General features: G+C 40.6%; 1 protein-coding gene across 15 annotated transcripts in view; it reads right to left on the bottom strand.

The window, feature by feature from the left end:
- DTNA (dystrobrevin alpha) overlaps positions 1–21347 on the bottom strand; it is a 238214-nt gene that overhangs the window by 44998 nt on the left and 171869 nt on the right. For all 15 annotated transcript variants that reach the window (XM_075084962.1, XM_075084963.1, XM_075084966.1 and 12 more), the window contains 5 exons: positions 16338–16423; positions 14666–14820; positions 9954–10059; positions 7296–7462; positions 4692–4816 (listed from right to left, as the gene is read on the bottom strand). In XM_075084962.1, the coding sequence (XP_074941063.1) occupies positions 4692–4816; positions 7296–7462; positions 9954–10059; positions 14666–14820; positions 16338–16423 (639 nt within the window). The remainder of the gene's footprint in view (positions 1–4691; positions 4817–7295; positions 7463–9953; positions 10060–14665; positions 14821–16337; positions 16424–21347) is intronic.

The following is a 21347-nucleotide window of genomic DNA, read 5'->3' as shown; positions in this document are numbered from 1 at the left end:
CATAGACCACAGTACCCCATAAAATACATGTAGAACTAAGCTGGTTTAACTGCAAAGCTTTTCAAATCCCCAAATCAAAATTTAAAATAAGTATCTAGCTTAAGAGGACCCATTAATAATGATGGTTTTATTATTACATTCTTTATTTCCTGCTCTTATTAAAAATGAAATGAGAAGGAATATTTCCTCTGCTTTCTTTTATTGTCTACTCTTAAAAAACACTTTGCACATAATTTTTCCTTCTGCATCTATTAAGGACAAATTTCTCCGTCTTAATGGGCTTCTTACACAACATTGGACAAAAGATACAGACACTCTGGAGAAACTGAAAAATATGTTATTAAAATCACAGGGTTTTCAATCAGATATGAGCAGAACCTGAAGCCATATATAATTCAGACTTCAAATTTCCTAGATTTCGAGTTGGTCAATAACTCCTTTAAGGTCTGTCAAAGATCTGACTTGCTTTCTGAATTCTGCAGACGTGCAAATCAAAATATAGTAGCCATCTGCAAAATATTCAGTGGGCTCCAACTGTGCAAGACAACTGGTTATCGAAACCATGTGTAAGAAATTAAGAAAGCCAGTACTGCACAGAAGTGAACTACTACTACATGTTTTCTTTCTTATTTTCTAACCGTTAGAAAACAAGCATAAATGTGGTCTTTGACAAGTCCAAATGGATTTCTCAGCATGACAATGTCACACTGATTTAAAAAAGTTTAAAACTGGGAATAAAAAGACGTAGGATTTGGCATATTATTTATTTATATGAAAATATAGTTTTAGCCTAACCCTGCATCTGCAGACCCACATGAAAAACTCCAGTTCTGGTCAGTCATGAATTTGAGAAGCAGCACTTTGTGGTCTAGGTACTGACGGAGAAGTGTTTAATATAATTTTTCATGGACTCCTTCATCAGAGCTAGGAACTGCTTGGATGAGGCCATGATCAGAGCCAATCCACTGGAAAGGTCCTTGTGGTATGAGTCTTGAAATAGAGATTTGAAAATAAACTTCAAGAGAATACTTAGATATTAATTTTTTTTAATTGGTCAGCAACTGGTGTTTTGTTGCCTGGGAATTGTAAACTGCTAACTGATGTAGGAGAAATAGTTCACACCTACTGCGTGTACCTACTGCATTTTTCCTTTTCTCAATGCAATCAATGGCCAGTGAACAGACTCAAAAACTAATTAGGAACAGGCTGGGGTTTCTGAAACATGGGTCCAACCTTGTGCTGTGGAGTCCTAAACAGCTGAGGAGAATGGAGGAGAGGCTGGTTCTCAACACTGCCCCAGAACAGGAGGCAGGAGGAGCGCTCCCTCGGCAGAGCTTGGGCTCTGCTTTGCCTTGCACCCAGTCCACCTCTGCTGACTGAGGAGTAAGTGGATACGTGGCACCCACAGACTTCAGCAGATCTCCATATACACACTTCAGGTTAGTATCTTCTTTAAGCTTTATCTCAAAATAGGGGTGGAAGAGAAAGTTTCTAAACCCTAAGAGTTCTTCCCTTTCGCTGTCTCCGTATTCAAGGACAATTATTTATTTGGCTCTGGACTCTGATAAAAAGTTAAGGATTGATAGTAATGAGATTATCGCATTTTTTTCCAAGCTTCTTCCTCTGATAAGTATACTAAAGAAGAAAAATACTCACCAAGTATCTCTTTTGCAGCCAAAATGAAATGGAAAAGAGATCATTAATTAAATTGTCAGTTTAATATGCATGTGGTTTAAGTAGTGCGTTGGACATACTCCATTCTTATGACCTTGATTCTGCAAAAAGCATGAGAGCCTCTGTGCATAAAAGGTCATTGATCTGTTTACATATGCAGAGTTACTCTTCTGTACAAATGTCTATAAACTCCAAGGCTTTGCTAAGTTTTTGTGATTAGCTTCAGTTTGTTAATTCTTATATGAAGAAAATTATATTAAACTAATCTGGGCTTTCCCAAGACAAGTTTCTTAAAGGCTGATGCCCACTGTCACATTCCTCAGGTTCAGCCCGAATACCAAATGGATGTTCAAACATACATATACAGCTGTGTGATGTGATAAGACAAGAACAGCAGACTTTATGGTAAAGCGAAGGAAACCTCAGCTATTGACTGTAAATGTATATCTTTCTGAGATTATTTCTAAACTTCTGGAAGTCAGCGATTAAGCTTTCTGATAAAAGTGAGCTAATGATAATCAACTTTCCTCAAGGAGGCAGAAAACACTTAATACTATTGAAATATGCTATGTAATAGATGCATGTGATGGCATAACACATACCCACAGTAACAAACCAAATTAAATAAGAGGAATTTTCCAAAGTGCTCCATGCTGATCTAACCTCTTCACACTGATGTGAAAAATGACGCTCCCACTGGCTTAGATGGAAACAAAGTAATGCCAGTGCAGAATGCATTTGAAAAATACCTCCATGATGCACTGGTCACGCCACTCAACCTCTCTGCAGGCTAGTGTTTCTTTTTTGTTGCCAATCTTATGTACAGAAAGGAAAAATCACCCCTCCATGGGTGGGGGGAGTCCCTCCATCAGGTTAATGACACCTTGGAAACTACTTCTCTAGATGAGCCTTCTATGTGTTTCTTGCTTAACTGAAAATTTTGTGTGGCACCAGTAAAACAAAAACCTGATGCTGTCTTTCTGTCTGGTACCACTCAAAGGTGGAAGGATGATGAAAAGGAAAGGCTGTATAGTAATGCAGAGAGTACTTGTCCCCATTTAAGCTGGAAGCTAAGAAAAAGATACTGTTTTGTTGCCAAAAGTCTTCCATTTAATGCACATACAAAACCTTTTTTGCCTGGATTCCTGCCCAGAGCTGTTTCTCTCAACTTCCATTATGTTGAAAAATAAAAACCACATCAGCGAGAAGATATTCTCAACGAGGTACTGTAGCATATCTCTTCCCTCAGGTAATTTATATGAATTATGCTGTAGATCATGCTACCTCCACAACTTACAGGTTTTTCACTCATGTATCATTATAGCCAATATAAATTGCCAAGTTATATTGCCTTCAATCTATGAATAAAGAGAAACTCTATCATAAAACAAAATAGATGGTGGTTTGTTCTTACATCCAATCACTCTAAATTATGTTTGTATAGTTAGGAAGAGGGGAAGACGTTAATTTCACAGCAAAGATTTGGAACAGATCCTACTCAATTAAGGTACCTTCCACTTGCCTTGCCTAAATGCACAGTAGCCCAGTTTTCACTACCCATTATCTGCTGACATACCCCCAGGCCTTCGAGGGCCTCCAGGCAACTGGGAACAGAGGCTTCTCCTTCAGTTTTGTACTCCCTGTCTCCTTCCATTTGTCTTAAGGATGGCCAAAATCTGCCCTGTGAAATTATCACTGACTTGCCAGCAGCGCCAGGCTTTTGTACCACGCACAGCAGTGGGGCAGCTCCGCAGGCCCACCTCTGGATGATTTCTTCCAACAAACAACATCCTCCCATTACACCTCCATAAAGAAGTGCAGGGGTTTTAACTGACAGTTGAGTCTAACAGGGATCTGTCACCTCATATCTGTCAGAGGCACCTTGTGTCTGAAGAGCAGAGCACTCTTTTACACCTTGAAAAAGTTCTGCTATAACCACATGAGGAGGACCACCAGCATGATTTGCCCTTAAAATGTCAGGTAGTTTAGATGAACTTTCCAGGTGTTGCACAGCCCACAACGGCCAGTGTGCACCAGCCCTTAAAAACACTACATACAAACATTCAGTACTGACAAAAGTAAATATGTATAATAATTACAGACCAGAATAGCTCCAGCAGCCGGTAACACAGATATGCAGCAAGCAAATACAATTGTAATGGCTGCTGCCTGAAATGTTTCAGTCAGGGACCCTGGGAAGATGGTTAAGAAAGATATTTCCTTAAGAAATATATCAGAATAAAAGAAATATTTTAAAGGCAGTATTTTCGGAATAATTTTTCCAATTTAATTTCTTCGTAACTTTCTTGCAGCCAGTGTCTTGATTTTTCTTGAATTCTAAGGAAAATTTGCCTTATTTTTAAGGACCCGTACAAATACATTTTCTCTCTGCTTTGAGTTTCTTGACTCCTTCAGAGAAAAAGTAGTGACACAAACTACTATACCAAAAAACAATTTCACTTTCCTAAAATATCAAAATATAAACATAACGGACTCTCTTCAAGTGACGTGGCAATTAAAGACACACTTCTTATGCAGACTCATATAACTCTTCAGGGCTAGGTGAAGCCACAGCTCCACTGAACTCATCAAGAACTCTGACACCAATTTCAACAAAACTGGTAAGACTTCACTTTTCTCTGGTGCCTTGTGTCAAGACAGACCTGTGATATACTGAAGCTGAGAGTCTCTAAATGTCAAAACTAACGTTCTCAGTATTAATATATCCCAAAGTGCTCAAACTCTATGAAATTGCATGGCTATCTCTTGAAGAGAATGGGGACATACCAACATTGTGTCCCCGTATTTGGTTATATGTACATATCCCACTGACTTTTCAAATGAAGTCACAACAGAAGAACATTTTTATCCTAAGTACCCCTATCAGCAAATTTGCACTTGTGATGCATTGAGCTAGATATACCACAGCTGCCTCCTATTTTTTCTGCAGTCTCTACACTCGGTGTAAGCAACTCCTACAACAAAGCTTACTTTCTCTACAGCACACAGATACTTACACAATATGAGCCAGGTTTAGAGGTTTTTCAGGCTGGTCAGGGAACATTGGGTGCAAAGGTTCACGGCTGGAAGCACAGCTTAAAGACTTGCTAAGTGCATTAGTTAGCTTCTTAGCAGGTGATTTCTGGGAGGAACAAGGAAGGTAGAGGTAATCTGGACAAGTAAGGTGCATACTGTTTCTGCTATAGGAAGCACAAAACGACAGGAAGCTCTATGGCTTGCATTACCTATCGACTGATATCCCCCTTGCCCCCCTCCCACACCAAGAGTCTGGTAAGACAAGGACTGCTCAGTTTGGAGGAAAGATTACTCTTCCCTTCAGGGGTCTTTAGAGTAGGCTTGGGGGGTATATCTGTATGGACAGATGCAGTTGCCATGGCTTCTTTGCAATGCTGCGTTCAGGTAGTACTGAATGAAGAACAGCACAAAGTTAGCGTTGCCTGGATGGGAGCTGGCTTGTACCTCACCATCTTGGGAGTGCAAGCAGAACAAATCTGTGTATGCCTGTCCATACAGATACACTGTACAGGACACCGTTTCCTTCCTGGCTGAGGGCCAGGCATGAGGCTGGTATATTCTTTCTCCTTGCTACTATTTACCTCCTCAGCTCCAGCACCCTGTACTGTTTATCTACTGTTATAAAGCTCCTCTTCCACAGCCCGTGGCTGCTGCAGCCCCTGCCACGATGGCGAACAGAAAATTTGAGACATGTGCATGGTGGGAATTGCCCCACCACGGCGACACCATGCCAGAAGAGGCTGACATACTGTCACCATCACCAAAAGATGGGGAGGCTCTGTGCAAGAAGCATGCTTTTCACCCTGAAAACCCATCAGCAAGTCTAAAAAAAAAAATTCAGTATTTTCTGCTTTCTAGTTTTGTTTGGACACTCTTTGCAGTTGAACACTATTCTAAGGAAGGGCTTGGAGATCTAGGGTATCTTTTAGGCTGTGTGAGAGATTCTCAGGGAATCCAACCCACCTCTCTGTGATTCAGCTTCTCTGCCAGTAAAACAGGGGTAGTGATCCTTACATTGCCTCCTCCCCCCAAAACACAGCTCTACACACTGAGATTTAAAAATCTTTTTGGAACTTAACGGGAGTGGTTTTGTATTTGTGCGCACTCATCCTGCATAGACTTATGACTGTGATCAAGATAATAATGAAATATTTCTATTACAGAAAACCAACCTAAATATGTAAAGTTCAGCCTTTTTCTCTTTCATTATAAATGCAATTTCACTCTGAACTGAGAATAGTTGAGTTCCACTGCGCCCATGAACACCTGTAATCTGCATATGGAGCTTGATACAGATGCATTATGGAGAATGCTAACCAGGCTTGAACAAATGCTAATGAATGCTACAGAAAGGCAATTTCAAACTTGAAGCAAAACGTTTGTTTCTGACAAGGAAACAATTGAAACCACTAGGCATGTAGTAACATTTTTGCCCTCTGCTGAGCAGGAATCTTAAGTTTTCCAATTACTTCCTACCTATAATTACAGCTAGCTGGCTACAGCAAAAAATGATTTTATAGCACAAATTGCTGTTAGGAATGGAGTGAGAGCTATGCAGTGGGCACTCTCCTATTCAGAGACTAAACTCAAGCCATTCGTGTCTATGCAACAAGCAGCAATTAGGACCCACAAAAACAATTACAGACCCAGATCTGCTGGGATACAGCGCAGGGCCATGTGACTGGCATAGAGAGCAAACCACATCAAATTTAACCCTTGCCTGCTCCATCAATGGAAAACTAGACATTTTAGAAGCATTAAGTTTCAGGACTTTGTTAAAAGATACCCACGAAGTGATGTACAACGTGAAAACGTGAGTTGTTGCTACATGCATAATTTTCTTTTTTTTTTTTTTGAAACTATTGTAATATTTGATATTAGTTAGGATTTTTCTGCTGTTCTTTGGATTTGAACCCTGAAGTACTGGGATGCTCTGTGACCAAGGGCTTCAGTTGGGGCTTTGCTCCAGTCTGTGGAGAGCTTAGCCCACAAGTCTGATGCCCTTCAGAGAAGGTTAATGCAGCTGTTGATACTTCTCTTTCAGCTTAGAAAAAACATTGAATTATTTTGTTTAACTATGAAAAGATTGTTTTTCTCTACAGTAAACACAACTGTGGATCTAAGGCTGCGACCATGCTCAAATCTACAGTGCCAGGACCATCCCAAATGCTATGCATATGCTGCAGCCACTCGACTGAAAATATTGATGAATGAGCGTTAAGTATTCATCATTTCGTTTACACATAGCCAAACAGAGCAAGCCAATGACGATTTTACTGTGAGTCCTGTGGGAACAGAAGCTGCTGTGCACCTGGCACCCTGCTGCCAGCCCCTCCTGTGCTGCCCTCCCCACGGCACGCACTGTCACAGGCACCCCAGATTCTCACCCACAAAAGACCATTCCCACCTCCACGCTCTCCTGACAGCTCCCAAGGCTGGAGCCACCCTGATGGGGTCGCCGATCCAAACTGGCAGCCTGGCTCCCAGCCTCCCCGTGCCGGACGGCTGCCTGGAGCTGTGGCTGGGGGCTTCTCCGCCAGCTGGAGGGCAAAGCAGTCTGCAGTGAGGCGCAAGCCTTCCCTTACCCATGACGTGTACTCTTTCATTTGGTGCTGGTTGCTGTGGGAACCGCTGGCATGGCCCCTCCAGAAGCAGTCCTGACAGAGCTGGTAATTGTGACACTGCTGGCAGCGGTAGCGAAAGCCCATCATGCTCTCGCTGTGGCAGTAGGAACACTCGACGGGGTGGAAGACTGCGCAGGAGAGAAAAATGCCGAGCCATAAACCAAAGCAAAGAAACCCCCAGCAAAAGTTTAAAGACAAAGCCCCAAACTGAAGGGCAAATCCCTTCTTTGTTTCTAGCAATCTGCAGCGTTGGATGCCACCTGCAGCTTTGACCCGTGAAAACTCGAGTAGCTGCCCCGGGCAACGCTTCCTACACTGGGCACCAAACCCTTCATCACTTCTGAGCTGATGCCTGCACCTCCTGCGCGCAGCAGCAAAAAATGTGTTCGGTGTCTAACAGAATGTAGGATAGGGGAAATTCATACGTGGGAAAATCCACTGCACCCTTGAGCTGTGTTACAGGGGAAAGCTGAATGTTCTGCTGTGCTGTGAGGAGCTAATGCGATGTGCCTCGGAGGAAAAGTCAAACTCAGCTATCTGATTACTGGAAGCACAAAAATGTACTTAGGCATGTCTTTGTTTCTTAATTACTGCTGCCGCATCTGTACAACTGGTGTCATTTAGGTACCTATATATGGAGTTGAACAGGTAGCTTTGGATCCCCAGATCTGGAAAGCTGGCCATTGAAGGGGACCTGTGTAATCCTGTTCTCTGTTCCACTCAGAAGCAGACAGTACTGCGGATTCAAGTCACTGAGCATGCTAAGGCACCAGTCACGACATTTAGAAGCCCTCTCCTGGCAATAGTGCTATTTCTGTTCCTCCCTCCTCACTACAGCATGTACCCAATTTACCACGGGGTACTGTATATCTCCTTGTTCCCAGACACCTTCTGCTCTTCTGTTTTAAGGTTCAGTCTGGGAGGATTTGGATCAGTGCTGACTGTGTCAGGGTTTTAATTCCTTGCCAGAATTTCGCAGCAGGAAGGGTTAGTGCTCTAGGCTGGGAAACAGTGCGAAGCTAGTGAGGGACAGGGATGGATGGCAAAAGCCTGAGGAAGGTGAGGTAGATTGGCTTGGCTCTGTAGCCAAGAAGGACTTGGGAACATCACCTTACTGACCTTGCTGCCTTTCAGTGGAAGAGGGATTTAATTAGTACAAGAACATGTACAACCTCCTCCTTCTCCTTTTTCACCAAAAAATAGCTGCACACCTCCCCTCCCACTGGTCCCATTTTCCTCTTGGAAATATGGCATAAATACTTTTATTGCCCAACAGGATGACTATATTTGACCTTTTCTTCCTCCTGCCCCCTGTCTTCTTTTTCCCTGCAGCATCCCAAAGCTTCAGTTACATTAGAGGTAAACCTTCAAGGGAGCAACAACACATGAATATTCAACAAGCCCCTTACACAACAACTTCTGAGGCAAAATATTGGGCTGGAAAATTGTTTACAAAGATCTATTTATCTTGATAAGTTAATATTTTAAAATTTTTGTATAAACTTCCTCCATTTTTAAATCCTCCTTTTTCTAGATTTAAAGCATTGGAATAATGACTGTCAACATCATTGCCTCCTGATGATCACGAGCAAGAAATGTGACATTAGGAAGATGTACACCCAGATACACACGAGAGTAAAAAGGCATTTCTTGTCTCATGGGTTTTTCTATTTGATATTGGCAGTGCTGGTCTTCCTGGACAGCAAAAGGTGGCTGCATTGGAGCTGGGGAACTCCTCCAGGACTACTTAAGGAATCATAGAGTTTGTGAGCTGAAATTGGGTGGTGCACACAGTAAGATGAGATGCACAAGCTTTCTAGCTCTGCCCCCACACTTCCAGTGGGGCAGCTCCTTCTACAGAAACAGTATATGAAGGGTTTGGCTGGACGACTACATCTGTGAGTCTGTGAACTTTTCCCCAGGTGCTCAAAAAGTCGGAGGGCTGAGGAAGATGTTACTGTCCAGGGACATGAAACATGCACAGTGCAATAATCAAATGAGTCGACCTTCATGGCCCCTTCCTGTCTTAAAATCTGTGATCTACTCGTTCTGGGGAAAGACAACTCCAGAGGAGAAAGTGGCATCTCACAGTTAAATCCTCATCTTCCACAAAAGCAAAGGATAAGGACAAATCTGGAACTTCCTTTTCAGAGTATATTGCCTGGCAGTGTAGGCTTAGGAGGAGACCCTTCATAAGCACCTTTTGGCTGATATTTTGTACTGCACTGGACATCTCCTGCCCAGAATATTGCACGAACGGAAACTGCCAAGCTGTTCTTTCTCTGCTGCCATATGTCATAGCTAATGAAATTTGTGACCTTGATAATTTTACCAAATGTAAGTGTGTGAATGGATCAAATCCTATTGCTCTATGTTTATCCAGAGTACAGGAGGAGAGGACACGATCAGGATAATTTCTTGAGCATAGCAAAGATCAAACCATGTTCCTGGCCGAATGACCAACAGGATTCTTTAAATATTTTACCAGTTACTATAAAAATAGCACATGGAGTCAATAAACCCAGTACAGTGGCTCCTACAAAACCATCTACAGAGTGAGAAAATCATCACACAAAAGCTGGCTCCTGTAACTGTTTTTCAGCAGCAGCTCTTACTTACCATTTTCAACATTTGCCAGTCGATGCAGAAGTGGTAACCACACAAGACACTGTGGCGGGGGATCAGACATGAGAGTATCCAAGAAAGTGTTTAATGTGACTTTTTTCTGCTCAAACAAGCAAACAAACATGCACAAAGAATCAGTAATTAGACATATCAAAATAATTTTATCTTGCCCTTGCAGAAACACTTGGGAACAAGTTTCAGACGCTGTTTGCGTGTAGCCGTGGTTTAATACAAAGAACAAGTGATACTAGCAAATCTTTTCCAGACTGTTTTTAGTAGTTACAATGCATACTACTGATGACTAGCAGTCCTTTTCACAAGGCTGGGTTGGAGACACCTAGCTCCAACCCACTTCAAGACTCTCCTCTAAAGTCATTGCCTGAAGATGCTTTGTGAATAAGATTGGCATGCAACTCTCCATGTTTTCATGTGTTTTGAGTACCCCATAATGAATACAAGTGCATGTAGGGCATCACTATGTATTACCAATTTTCACATGAAAAGCCACTGTGATGGTACTCCAACAAAGAAAATGAAAGAAAATAATGACAAGGGAGTATAATTTCAAAACAAATATAGGGTAATGACAGATCATCACAGGCAATTGTGTTACTGTAACTTAAGAAACTACACTTGTCTGCTGAGTGATGGCAACTAGTTATGGGTGAGCTATGATTGGGGATGTTGTGTTTGCAAACACTCAGGGACTGCAACTGTTCCTAAACTCTCCACACCTGAATGCACTTAAAGGCCTATGCTCCTTTATCCTTCAGAGAGATTTAAACTCTAAAATATCTCTGTTGATTTTAAAAAAAAAAGTAATCTAGGGCCTTAAGTTTCTTAGACACCTGGAAAAAGTCAGCACAAATCTTAGTTAACTTGTTTTTTTTCAGACGTAGAAGCAACATTTCAGCCTGAGATACCTCCACCAGAAATACTTGCTCTATATCTAGCTCTATATAATACTTGCTCTATATCTAGCTCTATACACTACTTATAGTAGTATAGTATATAGTACATATAGTAGTATAGTATATATAAGTAATATAGTATTACTTATATCTAGCTCTATATGCTACTTGCTCTACTTGCTCTATATACTAGCTAGTATACCTAGTATACTGGCTACATAAGTGTGTACTAAAGTACACAGCTACTGGGTGGCCAAGGACAGAGGGTCCTTAAGAAATCAGCAACTGAGCCTTCCTTTAAAATAAAATTACGATGCAAAAATATTGAGCACTGTTGAGAATGTGTGCAGATATAATTTACAGACATACGTATTAAAGTATTAAAGTAGCATCCCCATATCCAAAGGGATTGCTAAATTTTCATATCTGATTGCATAAGCTACTGCTATAACTTGCTAAAGAATTGTGGTTGCCCCACGAGGAAGCAAAACAGCTGCTATGCAGTGACATGTATCATCTCCATGTGTTGTGGAGTGCTTTTAAGACCCGAGATTTCCAGATGGAGTGTCTGTGCTGCATTTATATACAATTGCCACCAGATGTAAAGAAAATCATTATTTGTCTTATACAATGAGTGATCAGTGGAAAACATCTCATTCTTTAACAGTGTCAGTGCTGAAATATTGCAAGACAGTGGTAAGTAAATAAAGGTATTTGTCCCTAAAAGAAGAGAAAATACTTCAGCCTAGTTGTGAAAATGGTCTGGATTCTTAATGAACAGGAATAGCCAGAATATGAGCTTAAATCTATTGAAATACCACCTTTTCCCGCAATAAGCGCAGTATGAAAGTCCAAATAAACAGGTACCACCTTCTTGTTGTATGAATGAGATTCCCACCCATGAAGAGTGACTAACCACTTCCCAAATAGGCTTCCTACATTATAAGCATCAGCTCACAGAAAAGGATCTTTCTTTTGGAGATCTGCTGTGGATGTTCAGCACGGCTTTGCTGACCAATGCTGACAGCAAACGCCTGTGCTGTCCGCAGCAGAACTGAGAACAGGATGAGAAAAGGCAGAACTAAGTCTAGGAAAAGAAGGGTCCTCCAGTGCCCCACGCTGCAGAGCTGAGTAGCATTAAGTAAGCCTTCCCTCTGCTCTTGAAGGCAGGTAAGTCGGCAGCAAACACACAACCGGTCTAAACAAGCAAATAGATGGAAAGACAAGAACAGCTCTTCCACAATGGAACAGGCTTTTGAATGCAGCTATAATTTACAACCTGATTTGCACCAAATAAAGCAACTTAGCTTCACTGACAGCTTTATGGCCAAACTCCTCTGGTGGTCACAGATTTTATGGATTAGAGAAAGCAGTGTCCCTTAAAAGGACATAAGCAGAGCAATCTCCATACATTTTAAAAGGTGCATTTTCCTCCTGCAGTTTTTTTCAGCTGCTGGGAAAGTTGAAAATGAAAGCTGTTTTCTAAATATACGCCACATGCAGATGGAGTCTAGATTTGTGGAATAACACTTAGCCAAGTGCTAAGAAAATGAAGCTAGTGTCTATCTTTTTAGTTTGGGAAAAAAAAGAAAATTAAAAAGTGCTTTTTATAACAATAACAACACTTTTTAAATAGAAATACAGTATAATATCACATTAATCCTACCTATGGGGGAAAGTGGTGGTGACAAAACTCCTTTTTGAGCCACAGATTTGTATTCTGAAACATTAAGTCACTTGCCCTGGCTTTTCTGATCCATAAATTTGCTGATGAGGAAACACTGTTGTTTCTGTTTTGAATAGCCATTCAATCTAGCAGGGGTTCACAGACGGAAGAAAACACATGGTTTGATCAAATAAACCAGTACAATGGGGAATAACAAAACATTTCTGCAATAGGAAAAATCCTTTCGGATGCAAACTGAAATGGATTTGTCACCATGAGCAGAAGATCATTCCCAGAATTTTTTATTTCCTTGAAATTGAGGAATCTATGTATTAGAAGGATGAAAGGCAAGAGTTATCTGTGAGGAGAACAACAGAGTGCCAAACTTATCCCAACTTTTGATAACACTAAGTGCAATGTAAAACAGTGAAGGAATGACCTACGGTGTTCTTAGTCTCACAACTAAGACTGTGAGTGTCATATATCAGAGTGTCATAGGGATATGTTGTTTTGAGTCTCATTTCAAAACTCTGGTTCATCCCTAGTGAAGATGTAAGGAGAATTACATAAAGTGAATTCAAGTGAAATATTAGACTAGATTTACAAGAGCACTTGGCTGCCCACAGATGCAAGACAGCAGCTTTGTAAATGTGCTGTGTACCTACATCAGTCAGAGACCCAGCTCTCGTTAGCTGTAAGCAGACACTGTGAACTAAACCATCTAATGCCTGTTTGAAGACTTTGTGTCTTAAGATACCTCAGTACATCTGGTCCACTCATTTGGATGCAATGTCAGTGAAAATGCTATTTCTGATGGCTGCTTAGATAGAAAATGAGGCCTGAATGACATTTTTTCAAGAAAAGAAATTGCTTTTTTCATCTTTAATAATACCATGTCCAACATGCAAAGCTTGGCTGTCCTGTTGCCATGCAGGAGCACTCTTTCATTATTTTAACACAAAACTACCAAAAGTCTCTTCACTACCTAAATTCTTCAACATAAGATGAAGTGCTCTCTTAAGCCTCCCCCTGTGAAACAAGACTAGCTTCATATATGCAAACATTACCATTTAAAATGATTTGAGAGATGATTCAATAAATGAATTTCAACAATGCCTTTCAGTTGACTGGAGTGCCTATTGATTAGTGATGAAACTGAGGGAAAACAAAAAATGAGACTCTATTTTGCATGAAAATGACACTATTCATGCTCCATTCAACTTATTTGTTCAACAGTATTCAGTTAGCGAATGGAAGGATAAAGAGAAGGAAAATACCACTTTATTTCTAACATTTTCCCAGTTTCAGCATCTTCCCTCGCTTTATGTTTATGGAATTATACAGTGTGATGTGTGGCAAGAGCCAGAGGAATTCTCTCTTTCTCCATTGGAGAAGTGGACAACAAGCCCCAATTATGGGATCTTTCGAAGTGTGAGGTATTAGCTGCAGCCAATGCACTGTACTCTGCACCTGCAGAGTCTGGTGAGTTGTGGAAAAATCTCGTATTTTCTTTAGGATGAATTAATTGTTTTCCTGACCCTACCTCACTGATGTATCTGTAAGAGACTAGGGATTTCCTACTACCTACTGACTCCTGTTTTCAATGAAGGTTTAAGGCAATTTTCTACTCATTAGTAAATATCTCATGTGTGTACAATATCACCTGGAAAACATGTCGTTCAATTTTTCGGTGGAAGTTGAGCTTTATATGGAGAAGTTGGAAGTCTCATATACGCTTATAGAAACAACAACTAACTGGAGCGGAGGATTGCATGTCTTGGGGTATTTCTATCACCTAAATATAAGTATCTAACGTAGGTGCTTAAATTAGGAAGTTAGTCTCCTCAGGCTCCCTAATTTAGGAACATGTAAGCTAAGATCCTGCTCTGCTTCACTTTTTGACTAAGGCTCTGTCCTCTGTGGTCGTATGGGGAACCTATAGAGACCTACAGAGGTCCTGTTGAAGGGACCTACCCTACATGCCAGAAATCAGCAAAGTGGACATCCGCTCCACCCAGCCCTGCGTCTCCTGGGCAAATATGCACATACGTGTAAGAAAGGAAGAAAGTCTTGGCCTGCTCGGAGGGGTGATTGAGATCCTGTGTCTAGGATGTGCACTCTTCATTTACCTGTTGTGAGAAACAGGATTTTGCCGATTGCTCAGTATAACCAAATGAAGGCCCTTCGAAAACAGCTGTGGGCAGCTTGAGAACCTCCCGCAGAAACATGTCATATCTGCCATAAACCATCACTCCACTGGAGTCGGAAATCATTGAGAAAATATCTGAGGGAGGAAAAGACAAGAAAAGGACACAGCAACTTCAGTGTGAGCTAGAGATTTGCTCTTAATTCAGTACTATCTTGTTTGAACTGAGGTGTACTAAGCAACATGTTCTGCTTATGGAAACATCCACTATTGCTGCATCTTTAATTATAATTTCAATAGAAAAAAAAGAGAATGATTTACTTGTAAAAAAGTAGCTGATTTTGATATTAAAATATTCCTGCTTTTTTGTCACCGTGTGTGGTCATTTTTTTAAGTGAAGTCTGATGCAGGGCATGAGGCAGTAATTCAATCAGATAAGAAGGATCTAATTTGACAAGATACACAACGTCAGCTTTTTGCCTACTGCCAGCCTACCATGTCAAATCTAAACCTTAACAATGAGTTCATTAAGTCAGTTGTTGTTGTTTTGGACACACAAAGCACTGAAGATCTTTCAAATGCATTACTTTTGACTTTTCTCCTTTTTTGCTTTTTGGTTCATGTATAAAAATATTGCAAAGTTTTATTTCTCCAGAGATGCATGCTTCTCAGCCTTTACTTTTCCCCTTGTTTAGAAGTATCCTAAGCTTAGCAGGGGATCATAGACTAAGGAACTCTTTATCATTTTTCAGGCTGTCATGTCAGCTGCTTCATTTCCAGGAACCTGGGAGGGATTTTCTGACTACAGGACCCTGGGACTTGCTGACCTGAAAAATCACCATCGTACTCCAGCCTTCCACTGGACGGACACCGCTCAAGGAACAAACACTGTTCAGTTTATAACAGTGTTCAATTTATAATTTATAATTTGAGTTCAGTCTACATTTGAGTTTCTACATAGAAATAATATATTAAAAAATGGCAGCAAATCTGGAAGACTAAATTAGCACCTGGGACTTCTAGTTGTCTACTCTAAACAACAGCAGTTTGTAAACTCAGTTTGCTTTGGCTGTGGTAGATGGCTCAGAGGAAATTGAAGGTTGACATTAACCCTGTGGTCAAAAAGTCTGGAAAATGGTGTTTTGGACCTGAGCTATAGATATCACAGCACTAAACAGAAAATCTTGCATTGCAGCTGCAAGTAAACTATGCCTTGGCTACTGGGGAACTGCCAATAAATCTTATGAAATGAGAATCTATTTTGCAAAGTAGATGGAATTAGTATGTGTCCTGTGGGAAGAAATATAAATAGTGCATAAATATATTGTACTTCTAAGTGTGAAATAAGAAAGATGGTATTAAAAAAAGTCTGAAGAAATTAAGTGATGCTTCATACGTTGAACACTTGAGGCACCTACTTTTGAATTCAGTCATCTCAAAGGAAAAAAAAAAGCCACCAATCAGAACCTCAATATATGCAATTTGGCTTCAAAAATATGAAGTCTGGTGTGAAGTTCAGTCAAACATTTAGTGGGAATTACTTGGAGGTGCATATAGTGCAAATCCCAAACGCAACTATGAAACTATAACTTACCCTAATTCCCTCTTCCTATCTGTACTGATTAACAGGTAAAAATATCACCAAAAAGACTTACATCTTAGTTTGTCCATGATCTTTCCTCCACAAAGAGTTGCCAAGGCCATTTTGACTGCAAAGACGGAAATTTTACCGTGCCCTTCCCTGTTCAAAAGTAGAAAGTAGACATATTTTATAATATGGACTTCCTTCCATTTAAAATTTATATCAACATGCTGTATTGTAATGCACACTACGTGCAATTCGCATATGAAGAAATAATTTTAAAATCAAAGTTTATTTCGTGGGAACACGCATAAGTACATTGTTCTGTAAAGATCTCAGAACATATTTATTATGTATGTAAATCTCAGTATTAAACTGTTTACCTCATTATACATTAAGGTGATGATTATTGCAGCTATTTGTGCTACAGTAGCACTGGAAGGCACCTATCTCACTCACGGCCTCCCTACCCTAAGTGCACTGTGTATCTTCTGTCTCTAGAAGATTGTAAATAAGTGCAAAAATCAACACTGGCAACAAAAGTGAAAAAGCTGAAAAGGGCCACATGATTGCATAAGAATAAGCAAAGGACATTTGTTGTCATAGGTAGAACAGTCTTGTCCCTGGTTTGTTCAAGTTGAAGCTATGTCTGGCTCTCTACTTTCAACTTAAAATGAATAACGCTATTAAAACTCAAATGCATACAGGCGTATGCCATAGGGGCAAAAAGATGTATTTTATTCCTGTAAATCCAGCCACTTTCAGGTAAAAATAAAAGACTTTTTTTTTTCTCCCTGGAGGGATCAGACCATATATTGCTCTCTGACGATGCTGTGTTCGCCTTTAGCACATTGCCAACTCTTCCTTCAACTGCCTTGAAGCACGCAATGGCTTAATTTTATTGCTCCTCTTGCTATCCTCATTCTCCCTCCACAGTCATGATGGTCCCTGATGATTACCTGCCGTTACAGAAACCCTGGTATATTTGAGCTGCATGAGTAATCCATGACCTCACACACTGCAAGGCACTCTTAACTCCTAAAAGACCTATTTCCCCAGTTTAGGCAAAGCTAAGTTGAGAGTGTTCACATGACTGGCAGAACAAAGATGCTGTAATGTCCAGTCCCTTTCCAAAGAACATGCCCTCTAAGTTCATCTCCTTTTTAAAGTTCATTTTTTGGGCATCCAAATATTGAAACGAGTGGGTTTTTTGAAATTCTCTGAGCCTTACTCTAAGGCAGTCAGAGCCCACAGTTGCACTGGAGCAACTTCTATCTGTCATCCAAAGTCCTTGGCATTACTTAATATTTTCCTGTATGTCTGCTTAATGACATCAGTGAGAATACGTTGTCATCATGATTTAAAAAGAGACAGACAAACAGTATTTGTGAGTTTAGCAAAATGGCACCCATGTCCCTTTCTAAATTCTACTGATAGGGCTAATGACGGGACCAGATAATAAAATTTTGTGTCATTTTTTGAAAATGGAGGTCCTGCGACCTTCCGTTTTTTCTCTTTCAGGGAACATTATGCTTGTAAGGGATTTCCTGTTAAAATGTATAGAATTATCTCATATATAAGATAGTCTAACTACACTGGCAATAGCAATATATAGAAATTGAGCTCTCCACCAATATTTATTAAATTACCCTGTTGATTGTCACAATTTTAATGAAGAAAATTGTGTCTGATCAGAAGTAAAAGAAACTGATTCTGGAAAGACACAGAGCCTGTGACTGTGTCTCCCTCTCTGCTCACCCCATGCCAGACTTACTTACACAGTAACATATACATATACAGTAGACATGAATGGCATATTCAAATCAGTACCTTAAAGCATGCTACATGCTTCACTGCTATGTTCATTATTAAGTCACTCAGACTTCACAAAATGAGCCAATTCCCTAAGCTTGGCTAGCTAATAACCTACACAGTTTGGTGAACGGGATTCAATTCTACCTGAATGTAATCCACGATTCTAAATACTAATTCTAAATATTCTTTACAGACATGTAAAATTCTACTTTTTGTCAGAAAATCAACCAAAGATGTAGACAACAAAATTCACTACTTCAGTATTTAAGAAATAAATCTTTACTATGTTCTTTAATGATGGCTTTAATGCATATTTTCTTTTTCATGGCATTGCATTCTCTTTGAATAGCTTCATAAGATTAAAATCAGAGTATAGACATTTCCAGTCTTCTGTATTTCCATCTTTTGCTGGATGGATTCTATTTTCTGTAAGCCAGGACCTAGCACTGCTGCAGCTATGGCTGAGAATTTGTCCATTTTGTATTCCTTTTGGGTGTGCTACCCTTTAGCCTTTGGGAATTTTATTTTCTGCACTGTTTCATCATGAGGTTTTAATCTGCCTTTAAAAGAGTTGTTATATTTAAGAAAAATAAATGCTAAGTGAAGCAATGGCATTATTAAGAAGCAATGGAAGGATTAGAGGAAAAAATAAAGCCCACGTGGAAGTGCTTCAGATTTAGATTATTTTTCCCGGTAGGTTTAGTTACATTTACTAAAAGAATTATACTCTTGAATGGCAGACACGTATCAATTCGCCTTCAGCTTTCCACCCCAGAGCCATTGGCTTTCCCATACTCAAATAGTTATGGAACAGAGAAAGAAAAGATTTCATTTATCTCTTCAATCTCTCAGTTTGATTTGATTAGTTTTGACACTGTATTTTGTATCAGTCATTTGTATTCATAAAAGCACCACTAGAGCCAGTATAAATTCAATTTGCCCTCCAAATATATATGTGTGTGCATACATATAGACACACGCATATATAAATATGTATGACTAATGAACAGACAAGATAATGGGGTCTAAGACTTGCCAATATCATTTGGATCCTGAAGCGCCCTAAGCTATGTCTAAGCTCTACGGATGCCCTTGACTGGCAGCACTAGGGCCTCGCAGCGCTTGCTGTGTAAAAGCAAATGCTGAAGTGGTGGCTCACAGCAGCATGAAGATCTCTACTGAAGTCAGTGCTCCCTGAAAGAAGCTTTAGGCTGGCTAATGCAAAGAGATATAAATTTTACTAGTGGAAATAGGAGAGGACTGAAAATATTGTGATTTTATATAGCACCTCTCTTACTGAGGCTACTCTTCTGATCCCTACAGAAAAGCACCATAAATGATGGCGAAGGCAAACCTTGAAGCTGACATGCACTTAGCAACAACAAAGGATGGAGTACTTAGGAAGGGGAATGAAGGCTAGGGCTTGAGGTTATCTCCTGCTGCCTGGGGAAAAGGGGCAAAAAATAATACATGCTTCTAGACACCAGAGCAGAGCAGAAGGTTTCCTCTTCAAATGCGTGGCTGCAGAGAGAAACAGCCTCTCCCCAGAGCAAGGAAGCCCCACAGACTGCCTGATAAAATTCACACACCATGCAAGGCTAAGTCCAGCTCCAGGGCCTGAATTTGCCTTTCAGGTCAGCAAGGAGAGCGGTACCAAATGGTACACTGACATTTGTCAGGTTCTCTAGCAACACTCATCCTGAGACAGCCATATGGTGGGGAAAGCTATAAAAAAAATAACATCACATCTTTAGAAATAGCAAATGCGTCTCATGAAATGCACATTGAGAAAATATGATTTTTCTCATTAACTAGACACGAAGTGGTGCTCCCCCAACACTTTAAGTTATCTTTTCCAAGAGTAATGAAATTTCTTTGGTTACTTGTGGGTCTCCTACTGCCCACCTTAATCAGGGCAGCCAATTCTGAAATGTCAGAGGCTGTAATTATAAATTCCTGTTTTCACAAACAGGTTTCAGACAGGAAATCTATTGGAATCAAGCAAAATTCTTTCATTTAGGAGAGCAAAATGCATAATGACCAGATGTCTGAAATGCATTTTTTTGCTGGACTTCCTTTGTAAAAGCTAGCTGGTCTCTATGGTTTTCAATGATTAACAAAGTGTCATGGTTTTAGCTGGGATAGAGTTAATTTTCTTCACTCTAGCTGGGATAGTGCTGTGCTTTGAAATTAGCATGGAAAAAACAACCTGTTGAGATAACACACAGATGTTTGGGCTGTTGCTGGGCAGTGCTTGTACTAGTCAAGGACTTTTCCAGCTTCCCATGCTCTGCTGGGGGCACAAGAAGCCGGGAGGGGAGGGGGCACAGCCAAGAGAGCTGATTCAAACTGACCAAAGGGATATTCCATATCATGTAACGTCATGCCCAGTGTGTTACCTGGGAGGGGCTGGCCGGGGGGGAGGAAGCAATTGTGGCTTGGGGACAGGCAGCGTTGGTCGGCGGGTGGTGAGCGGTTGTATTGTTTGTGTTTCCGTGGGGTTTTTTTCCTTTTTTTCCCTTTCCCTTCCTTTTTCGTTTTATTATATTAACATTATTGTCATTATTATGATAATCATTGGTACTATTATTATAATTTTATTGTAATCATTAAACTGTGCTTATCTCAACCCACAAGTTCTTTTGCTCATCCGATTCTCTTCCCCATCCCACAGGGGTGGGGGGGGGAAGTGAGCGAGTGGCTGTGTGGTGTTTAGTTGCCAGCTGAGGCTGAACCACGACACAAAGGTGGAGAAAAGATCACAGAATCACAGAATCACAGGTTGGAAGGGACCTAAGGGATCATCTAGTCCAACCTTTCTAGGAAGAGCACAGCCTAGACAAGGTGGTCCACCACCCTGTCCAGACCACTCTTAAAAGTGTCCAACGTGGCCAAGTCAACCACTTCCCTGGGGAGATTATTCCAATAGTGATTGTCCTCACTGTGAAAAATTTTCCTCTCATGTCCAATTGGAATCTCCCCAAGAGCAACTTGGGTCCATTCCCCCTTGTCCTCTCCATGTGACTCCTTGTAAAAAGGGAGTCTCCATCTTCTTTGTAGCTACTCCTTAAGTACTGGTACATGGTGATGAGATCCCCTCTGAGTCTCCTTTTCTCAAGGCCGAACAAACCCATTTCTCCCAGCCTATCCTCATATGGCAGCTTCCCAGTCCTTTGATCATCTTGGTGGCCCTTCTCTGGACCCCTTCCAGCCTGTCCACATCCTTTTTGTATAGAGGGGACCAGAACTGCACACAGTACTCTAGGTG

This window comes from Phalacrocorax aristotelis, chromosome 2, assembly GCF_949628215.1.
Source record: "Phalacrocorax aristotelis chromosome 2, bGulAri2.1, whole genome shotgun sequence".
NCBI lineage: Eukaryota > Metazoa > Chordata > Aves > Suliformes > Phalacrocoracidae > Phalacrocorax > Phalacrocorax aristotelis.
Note: the sequence above shows the minus strand (reverse complement) of the source record. Positions and strands in the feature narration are given on the sequence as shown.